The sequence below is a fragment of the Cyprinodon variegatus genome, unplaced genomic scaffold (genome assembly GCF_000732505.1).
Source record: "Cyprinodon variegatus isolate N-32 unplaced genomic scaffold, C_variegatus-1.0 Scaffold26, whole genome shotgun sequence".
NCBI lineage: Eukaryota > Metazoa > Chordata > Actinopteri > Cyprinodontiformes > Cyprinodontidae > Cyprinodon > Cyprinodon variegatus.
In genome coordinates this window covers 2,933,905-2,943,041 of record NW_015150479.1, presented here as the reverse complement: position 1 = coordinate 2,943,041, position 9,137 = coordinate 2,933,905, and the positions used below count along the sequence as shown (strand labels likewise).

Sequence of the window (9,137 nt, the reverse complement as noted above, 5' to 3'; positions counted from 1 at the left end):
TTTTTTTTTTTACCTGACACTCTGTTTTACCTGACACTTTTTACCTGACAAACATTAATCTGTAAGTTACAAAGAGTCCGTTTTACTATGTGTCCATGAAGGCAAAAAAATACGAAAACAATATGGATGAATGGCAGTTCTTGATCCTGATCTCATGAGGCACCTCAGCACAAAGCAGAGGGCTGCAGAGAGTCCGGGTTGGTTACTGCATGGCATTCAGGTCCACAGGCACGGCCCGGGACAGAGGCATGGCTGTCGGACGCCTGCAGGTCGGATCACCAGATCTTTGACCACCTCCACGGTCCCAAACAGAGGGTACAGTTCCTCTGTGAAGTTTTCATTGTAAGTGTAGATGTGTGACCGCTTCTCCACATCGTAGAAGGACAGCTGGCCCAGCTCATAGTCCAGATACACCCCGATTTTTCTGGGCATCAGATTTTGGGGTAGAAGGGAAGCGGGCACGGTCAGAGCTTTCAGATCCGTGCCTCTCTCCAGCCGGATGGTAAGGTACCCCGTGTCTGTGTTCAGGGAACGGAAGCCCTGCCTCACAGCGGATGCTTTGGCAACACCCAGACGCCAGTCTCTCTCGCCTACCTCCACTTCCCAGTAGTGGCGTCCGGAGGCGTAGGCCTCCTTTCCCACAGCACACCACCATCCGTCGAAGCGCCCCTGACAGGGTGGGACAACGCGGCGCTCCAGACCGCAACGCATGCGTTTCTCATCATCAGAGATGAGCAAGTTGGGGTTAGCAGACTCTGAGTCCAGGGTGATATCCTCTGTAGAGCCAAGCAGCAGAGAAAAGCAATTAAAGGCTGAATTTAAACTACCTGTGATCAATCAGGTAAATGTTTTTCATACCTGATGCCTCGCAAATCCAGTTCCAAACTGTAAAGAGGAAAAAGACTCGTTACACCTGATAAATGTTAGAATCCAACTAGTTATAATCTGATGTTTAACCTGCTCAACCCTGCAAATAGCATTCATTTTATGGACTTCATGGAGTCTTGTGTTCACAGACTTATACATTTCCTTCAATATTAGTTCATAATTGATAAGATTTTGTTTGTCTGGACCTGCAGCTGAGCCGATAAGTTTTCCTCGATAAACTAACAGTAACTTGTCTAAAACAACCAGCAATACCTTGGTTAAATAAGCATACCGAAAGAGCAATATCCTTAGTTAATATACCAGCAACACCCTAACTACAAATATAACACATTTTGCTCCTTTAAATAGGAAACTACATAAATTTTGGATGGTATCCATTTGAGCTAAGTACTAGCACAAACACTAGCTTAGCCATTACTGAAGTCATCTTTGTCCAAATAAATATTGCTTAAAAAAGAAAATAAAGATACCCTATTAAAATAGACAGTATTCATCTAGGACAAGGGTCTTCAACGTTTTCCAGGCCAAGGACACCAAACTGATGGCGAGATGGAGCGGGCACCCTCTAATTATATATATTTTATGAAATTGTGTTCTATCAAACTGGTCCTATAGTCACTATTACATATGGAGTAATGTAACAAAAGTAATGTCGCCCTGAGATTATTAAATAGTATTATTAATTTCTGTTTCTGATTCCTTGCTGATGAGACAGGTGTTATGAATGAAACGGTGCCCAGCTTGAAAGAGCTCCTGTGTGTCGCTGAATGTGTGCATTGATAACTGAACACACTACAGTGTGTTGAAGTCATGTTAATGTGTAATCAAAAACTTTTCAATTAGTGGAAAAAATTTGCAGGGGGGAATATAAAAAAAGTATAATCCAAACTTTTGTGACCCCCATGCGGTACCTCCAAGGACCCCCTTGGGATCGCAGAACCCCTGTTCAAGACCTCTCATCTAGGACCAAGAAGCACACTATCCTTCATGATATTTAATGCTGAAGGTTATAAAGTGGAATCTGTCAGGTTAACCTACCTGGTTGAGGTTCCTCTGTCATAAGCTTGGCTCCTCCACCAAGAACCAAGGGATAATCTCTTATTTTAATTCATAATACAATAAGCTGCTGGATAGTTCTCACGCATAATTATATAGTTGTAAAAAATCATCCTCATAGGATCAGGATTTAAGACATACAGTATTTGAATATTTTCAAATAGGAATGATCTCCTTTTTTAAAATAATTTTCAAATCCCCAGCTTACAGAAACGTCTGCAACGATAACTTGATTAATCATTTAATAGATCCACACTTCCCAGAGAGGCAGCCTAAATAGACAAATAATCTATGGGTTTTTTTCCCCTTTCCTCTTTCTATTATGTTACTGAAACCATGACTGAACTGCACCGGATCAATATGCCACATCTAGTCGGAAAAACCTTAAACACCTCCTGGGGAAAAAAAGTGTTTCCGTTTTTTTAGGTATATTTGGATTTTGCAATCAACATATCAGATAATCCAGTCGGGCAACCTTTTCTGTTTTTTGGTTTTTGCTGAGGTCTCTTTTTTTTTTTTTTTTGCATCCTTATATGATTGTATTAGGATTTTTATTCAACAGTATTGACTGTAGACATTATTCCATTCGCTTTCACAACCCACATGTGAACTTACCACCGTGTGGGATGTAGCGGACTGCATCTGAAAGAAAAACATCAAAACATTATTTCAGTGAGACAACCCTAATTTGTTGTGGCTGTATTTTAGCAGCTTTTATGCAGAAGTTAAACAAGAATAGCTGCACAATGTGAGCATCCTGATCCAGCTTTAATTTTAGCTTTGACATGTGGAGATTGGTTTCCTCTCGACTCACCAATCCTCTGGCTCCTCTGCTTTTTCACCAGCCACTGTTTAGTCACATCCTCCTACACACAGAAACATAAAGCGAAATCAGGCCAAGGTGAACTGGACAGTCAGATAAAGAGATTAGCATGACTTGATATCATGCAGCACACATACAGAGTTTTATCCCTCTTAAGAGCCTGTTACTACTGACCTGAAAACAGATCTGCTGTGTTTTCACTGTATCTGGCTCAGAATAAAACTCAGTAGCTACACATTCAAGCAGGATGTAGAAAGAGAAACAAACACTGACACCCGTCCAGACCTTTATTGGGCTGTCAGCATTCAGCACAGCCAGCATGATGAGCTCCATGGCTGGGAGCAGGTTGGGCAGGCGGCCTCTCTTCCACTGGAATTCCAGATCATCCAACATCATGAGCACCGGCTCACCTGGCCAGACAGGAGCCTAGTGACAACAAACCAGAGACCAGGAATGCTGTTAGCTTCAGATATGACCAGCAGATTATCAAGGTTTATGGTAATCATCTTGATCAGACACATTCAGGGAACTGGGTCAGACTTTAATCACTTTGACTCAAAGCATTTGTGTTGAACATTCACCTGAGCCCTGCTTTTAATCTCCCGGGTCCAGTCCATGATGACCCGTTTGTACGGCCCCATGTCGTATTCGCCCTCTGACTCCAACATGCAGAGAAGGTGCCCCTTCCAGTCCCTCTTTGCTGGTTTTTCGTACTGGTACTCAGATGGCATGATCTTGTGCTGAACGAAAGACCAGGAGACATTTTTAGTATTTTGTTTTGGCTGGCAAAACGAGCGTTGACGCCTCGCTGGTACCTGCACCCTCTTTTCCAGCACAGCAGCCCAGTCCACGATGAAGTCTCTGCAAATGCTGGCAGACCAGATGTCCTCACCCGTCCAGATGTGGCTGAGGATGTTTGATCTCTGAGAAATGAAGGAATAAGAGTCAACCCCTGGTTCTCCCTTAATGTCAGCTCCATATCCATGGAAAAAAGAACTAAACCACATTCTGCAGAATTAGTAGCTGCAAATTACCACTATTTTCAGTTGGTTTTCTTTAAATTTCGACCTTTTATGAATAAGAATTGTGGTGGGAATAATAATTACTCTTTTGAATCAAACCAATTTAAACATGTCATATTCTTTTATTAGACATTTTTGGGTGTAAACATGGCGCTACCCTCACTCTCTGGTTAATTAAAGTCATTATAGGGTGAGATTTTATGCAGGGCTGCACCTCAGAGGGAGCGACAGGAAAGGCTCACCTGGCAGATCCTGTTCAGCTCCCGACCCAGCTCCATAATAAATAACTGACTTTCCACCAGCGGCTCCTTCTTGTCCTGCTTCACTCTCTTGCGAGATTCCTTGAAGAGAAGCAGAAGGTCATGACAGGTCGTTTGTAGGCAATATTTAGATTCTTTGTAAGTGAAAAAAAGAAAGTTAAAAAATAAACCCCAATTTATGATGTTTACAAATCAAAAACAACTGACAGCATGGCTTTTGTTGTTTTGATAGTTATTCCCACTGCTATTGTCTTTAAAAATAGTGTTTTTACTACTATAAAAGATAAAGAGAATGCTATATTTTCACTTTTATCTTTATCATAATAAAAATCAGAAATCATGAGGAAATTTTAAGTCCAGGTCGCCTATCCCGAAAGTTTATGCATGTGCATACAGGTCAGTGAAGGTCAGTCGTCCTGACAGCGGAGCGCCATACCTTGAGTCGGATCTTGAGCTTCTTGGCCGGCTCGATAAGGAACTGTAGGCAGCCTTTCATCATGCTGGCGGCTGGAGAGCGAGGCCGATGCCCTCTGCTGCGATAATAAAACAGCTTTAGTACACTGGCACACATCCTGTGTGTAGCTGGGGGGGTTGGAGCCCCCCCCATCACCAAGCTTTAGTGGCAAAGTGATGAGAAAGCACAAATAGATTTATTAGGAGGTGTGCAAAGAAACGCAGGAGCACTGCAGAACTTTGTGCGCTCAAAGCCCACAGAGGGCTCATTATCAGGCACCCTGAGCTGTCATTACACAGAAGGGTGTGGGGGGGGGCAGAGGACCGCCCACTCGGTTCAAACAAGACCACAGAAATATTACAGAAACTGGCCAAAAATAACGCATAGTCACTCTATTTCCTGACATGTGTGGGTCGATGGATCTTGATCCGCAGCTTGAAATTGCAACTTTATTTCCCTGGAGTTGTGAGGCAGCAGTAGAGAGCTGCTGCACAACTCTATGAGGAGGAGAAGGGAGGTGTGTGGGGGGGTGTTGGACCAGCTTGCTGTTGATTCAGCATGTCAGTCCGCCCCTGCATGCCAGGTTTGTTGTGCTGAGGGGATTTGCAAAGCAGCATCTAAAAAGATGCAGCTGAGGATATTAATGTGGACTTAAAAAAAAAAAAAAAAACATGCATCTGATTTAAAGAAAGAGACTTGAGGTATTGCAGCAATCTATCACTTTTTATTCACTCTAAACACCAACAGTATGCAATGAAGGATGCATGCCTGCTTATGCGTGAAATCATGGCAACGTGATGCAGCTGCCTGATAAACTGAGGATCTGCCACTAAGTCGTTGTCTGAACAGTGTGTTTATTGGTGCCTGAGTGTTTAAGTGGCAAAGGAGCTGGAAGATTAGAGGAAAATCCAGGATTAACGCCGGTGACACTGCAGCACAAACACATGTAGTGACTTTCTGTAGGAGTAAACCCTGCCAACAAGTCCTGCATCAATATGGAGATGTTTATATAATAATGAAATAAATAAACCAAAGCGAACACGGCGGCATATATGGCGTCAAAATGGAAGAAAAAAATTAGTTATAGCGAAATTCTGCCATTTTCTTGAAACAATAACATCTGTTTTCATGTGTGACGTTTATTTAAATATTATTTATTCTTACCTTGGTTTTATCTGGAGAATGCGTTGCCTTCTGGGATCCCGAGGGTCTCCTTTGTTCAGATGTTTTCAGCAAAGACTGATTAAATCAGAACCAGAGCTCCGCCATCCTTCACAGGAGTCGCTCAGCTGCTGGGGGCGCGAGACAGAGCGCGCCGCGCGCCCTGATCTGACACCGCCTAAGAGAGGTGCAGTTCCAGGGAGCTGCCGCTAGAGGGAGCCGAGAACAGGGATGTTCCCAAATGAACCTCTGTATTATGACAAAGCGCTTAACATACACATTGATTATTATAGGTCTATTGCATTTCGCTTGTTTTAAAACAAAAAAAATAAGTAAATGTAATAAAATAAAAATGACAGTTAGAGGTATTTCTGGAAATTTTAATCGGAATTACATCAGGCTGTGTCTGGAATCTGGATAACTGAAAGATATTAAACTGCTTTTCAAATCCAGCCTGTGCCAAAAACACTCTAGTTTCCATGCAAAATCCTTGTGCAGATCCTGCTGCAGTGAATCAATAAAAACTCTGAGCTTTAATATGAGTTAAGGAGGGAGTAGGTTGTCTTATGATGAGGATATTCTCCTTCACATATCTAAAAAAAAAAAGAAAAAAAAAAAGAAATCTAAGTCATTTTTTTTCTTGAAATAAGCACATTCTCCCTTCTTTGCTGCAGCAGATCTGAAGGTTTGATTCATCCAGCTGACTCTATAAAAGAACCTTTACACCAGCGGTGTCCGACCTTATTGAGATAGGACAAAATCACCAACAAAACAAAAGGTAGATTTCTTTGAAATAAGAAATATAGAAATAATTCTGGTTTTGTTTATTACTTTGTTTACTTGTTTCTTAACTGGCCATTAGACATGAAAAATAGAATTAAGACCTAAAAAATGATATGAATGAAATATTACCAGTGCCAAAAAATGTGCTCTGTTTTTACTCAAAGTAAAATGTAGGGTTTAAATAAATTACTCAGTTAAGAGTAAAAAAAAGTATTTGGTAAGAAGGCTACTAAAATGAAGACTGCTAGACTTCCTCATCAACAGACCTCAGTCAGTCCAGGTCGGACAGAACACCCCTGATGTAATCACCCTGAGCACAGGCCTGAGCCCCCTCCTGTTCACTGATGACACATGACTGCGTCCCCAGGTTCACCACCAATCACATCATGAAGTTTGCAGACGACACCACAGTGGTGGGCCTCATCAGAGATGACAACAACCAGGGCTACATAGAGGAAGTGGAGGTGGACTGGTGCAGAGATAAGAGCCTGATCCTGAATCTGGAGAACACGAAGGAGATCATCCTGGACTTCAGGAAGAACCGGCCTAACCACGCTCCACTGGTCATCAACAGCTCAGCTGTAGAGGTGGTCAACAGCACCAAATTCCTGGGGGTGCACATCACAGACACCCTCACCTGGACTGTAAACACCACCTCACTGGTCAAAAAGGCACAAAAACACATGTACTTCATGAGAAGTATGAGGAGAGCCCACCTGTCCCCATCCATCCTCACCACCTTCTACAGAAGCACCATAGAGAGCGTTCTGACCAGCTGTCTCACTGTGTGGTGTGGAGGCTGCAGCACCGCAGACTGGAAGAAGGTGAGAAGAGTGGTGAGAACAGTAGAGAGGATCATCGGGGCTCCTCTTCCGAGCCCATAACATTATAAATTGTCTATGGAAAGAGGTGTTGCAGCATTCAATGCAGGTCCAGCAGATTACGAAACAGCTTCTTCCCCACGCCAGTCAGACAGCTGAATGTTCAGAAACTCTAAATCAGAGGTCACAGATTAACAGCCCACGGCGCAGATCCAGACCCACCTGCTGGCTTAAACAAGCCCAAACTGATTTAAAACATTTATAAATTACTATATATAGTCTGACTGTAGTTTCTACTTTCACTTGTGCCGCTTCTACTTTTAATACGGTAAAGCCGTCCAGAGCGCCCAGCACCCGGCTGCACGTGATACAAATTAGCCAATGAGCTGCTGTCAGTCTGGGTTGCTGCTGCTGCTACTTTTAGACACAGACCTGTGGAAAGCCGGGCGATGAGAAAGAAGGAGAAGATGATGAGAAAAAGAGAGCAGAGAAAGCGTGGACTGCTGGAAGAACTGTAGTGATCTGGTCAAAAAAAGTGAAATAGCGTGCTCAAAGATGACCCTGAACATTTAGAGGATGTTTGGCTCAACCATTTAAAAAGTCAATGTATAACATGGATGCATTAACACCTCATTTTATTTCAGTGTTAAATTCTGTTTAAAGTAACAGATTATTAATTAAAAATGTCTCCTTGTTGTTGATTTTCTTTATTCGGACCCTGCTGTTTTTTTATTGGTTGCCCCTGCTCCAAACCATGTCACAGTCTCTGCATCAAACTGCACCATGTTTTTTTCTCCCAATGGAAATGTCATGAGAGCTAAACAAAATAAAAGTCTTAAAAGTCTAAGTTTAAAATAACTAGTAACTGATCTACTACCGATAATGATAACAACAGATTGAATATTTAGAAAATTATGTACATTTATTCAAAGAATAGGATAAAAATCAACATATAATACACATTAATAAAATCAAAATAATTGATGGAATGGAAACTCTTTAAAATAATTTTTTTTGTTATAAAACTCAAAAATCATTTAACCAATAAGCCTTGAGTACAAATAAGAAGAAAGTGTGTCTCTCAGTGGTGCATATTTGTTTAAAACAAGCTTGTTTTTATTAAGTTGAGTTACTCACGATAGATGAAGAAGCCACTAGCCAGACATTTTACTGAACTAAGAGCAGAGGCGTAGCTTGAACATTTTTATAAGGCAATAACCTATGTACACTGAGGGGTGGCCGACAGCGGATCGGCACCAGAACCTCAGGTTCAGTCTAAACTGTTCCAACAGGACAATTAACGAGCAAAATATCAATATTTTCTAAATAAAGAAAAACTACATTTTCCTACAGCCTTTGCTAACAAATAGATGCATATTTTTAAACACCTGTCATTTCTAGATGAAAGGTATAGTGGATAAAATTCATTCCGTTTTGAGTTCTGGGGCGTAAATCTTTTCCTTGGTCATTACTTACCTACTTGTATCAATAAACATTCTGCATAAAATGTATATTTACAATCACTAATATCTATATAGATTTATTATTTGATAAGTTTTTATTAATATTGTTATTTATCTATGATTTCACAAAAAAGAGCATGCATTCTGTACTAATCATCTTTGATGTTAGTATATTGATGTGTTTAATTAACCACAAAAAAAATACAATGTTTTGAACATTTACTTGGGAGTATTACTGCTGCCACCATCTGTGTTGGAGGGAAAAAAACGGTAGGGGTGGCTACAGGGGTGGCCAATGGCTCTGTTCGAATTTAAGGTTGCATCTTCCAAGGAGGCGGTCTACCTGGCCTGGATCCTTTGAAGTCCTTGAAAATAAGAAGGCCAGAAGATCTTTGGATGTGAATTC

General features: G+C 41.5%; 1 protein-coding gene across 2 annotated transcripts; it reads right to left on the bottom strand.

Moving 5' to 3' along the window:
* Positions 1 to 19: 19 nt before the first annotated feature.
* On the bottom strand, positions 20 to 5,804 carry LOC107098204 (butyrophilin subfamily 1 member A1-like). 2 transcript variants are annotated; one of them, XM_015395731.1, is made up of 10 exons: positions 5,668 to 5,804; positions 4,486 to 4,582; positions 4,032 to 4,130; positions 3,583 to 3,690; positions 3,349 to 3,507; positions 3,053 to 3,193; positions 2,759 to 2,810; positions 2,560 to 2,586; positions 859 to 885; positions 20 to 776 (listed from the first exon to the last, which is right to left on the bottom strand). In XM_015395731.1, exons 2-10 carry the CDS (start codon positions 4,546 to 4,548, stop codon positions 217 to 219), a joined length of 1,236 nt encoding a protein of 411 aa, XP_015251217.1. In that variant the 5' UTR covers positions 4,549 to 4,582; positions 5,668 to 5,804; the 3' UTR covers positions 20 to 216. The 2 variants fall into 2 exon arrangements, with proteins under 2 accessions (XP_015251217.1, XP_015251226.1); XM_015395740.1 differs by having other exon boundaries at positions 217 to 776; positions 4,486 to 4,579; positions 5,668 to 5,794.
* Between the last annotated feature and the right edge of the window lie 3,333 nt (positions 5,805 to 9,137).

Excerpts from the sequence above, each read along its gene's own strand:
- LOC107098204 (XM_015395731.1), bottom strand. The coding sequence starts at position 4,548 with ATGATGAAAGGCTGCCTACAGTTCCTTATCGAGCCGGCCAAGAAGCTC. Across the intron at positions 886-2,559 it reads CCGCTACATCCCACACGGTG|TTTGGAACTGGATTTGCGAG; the intron begins GTAAGTTCACAT and ends TCCTCTTTACAG. Across the intron at positions 777-858 it reads CTGGATTTGCGAGGCATCAG|AGGATATCACCCTGGACTCA; the intron begins GTATGAAAAACA and ends TTGGCTCTACAG.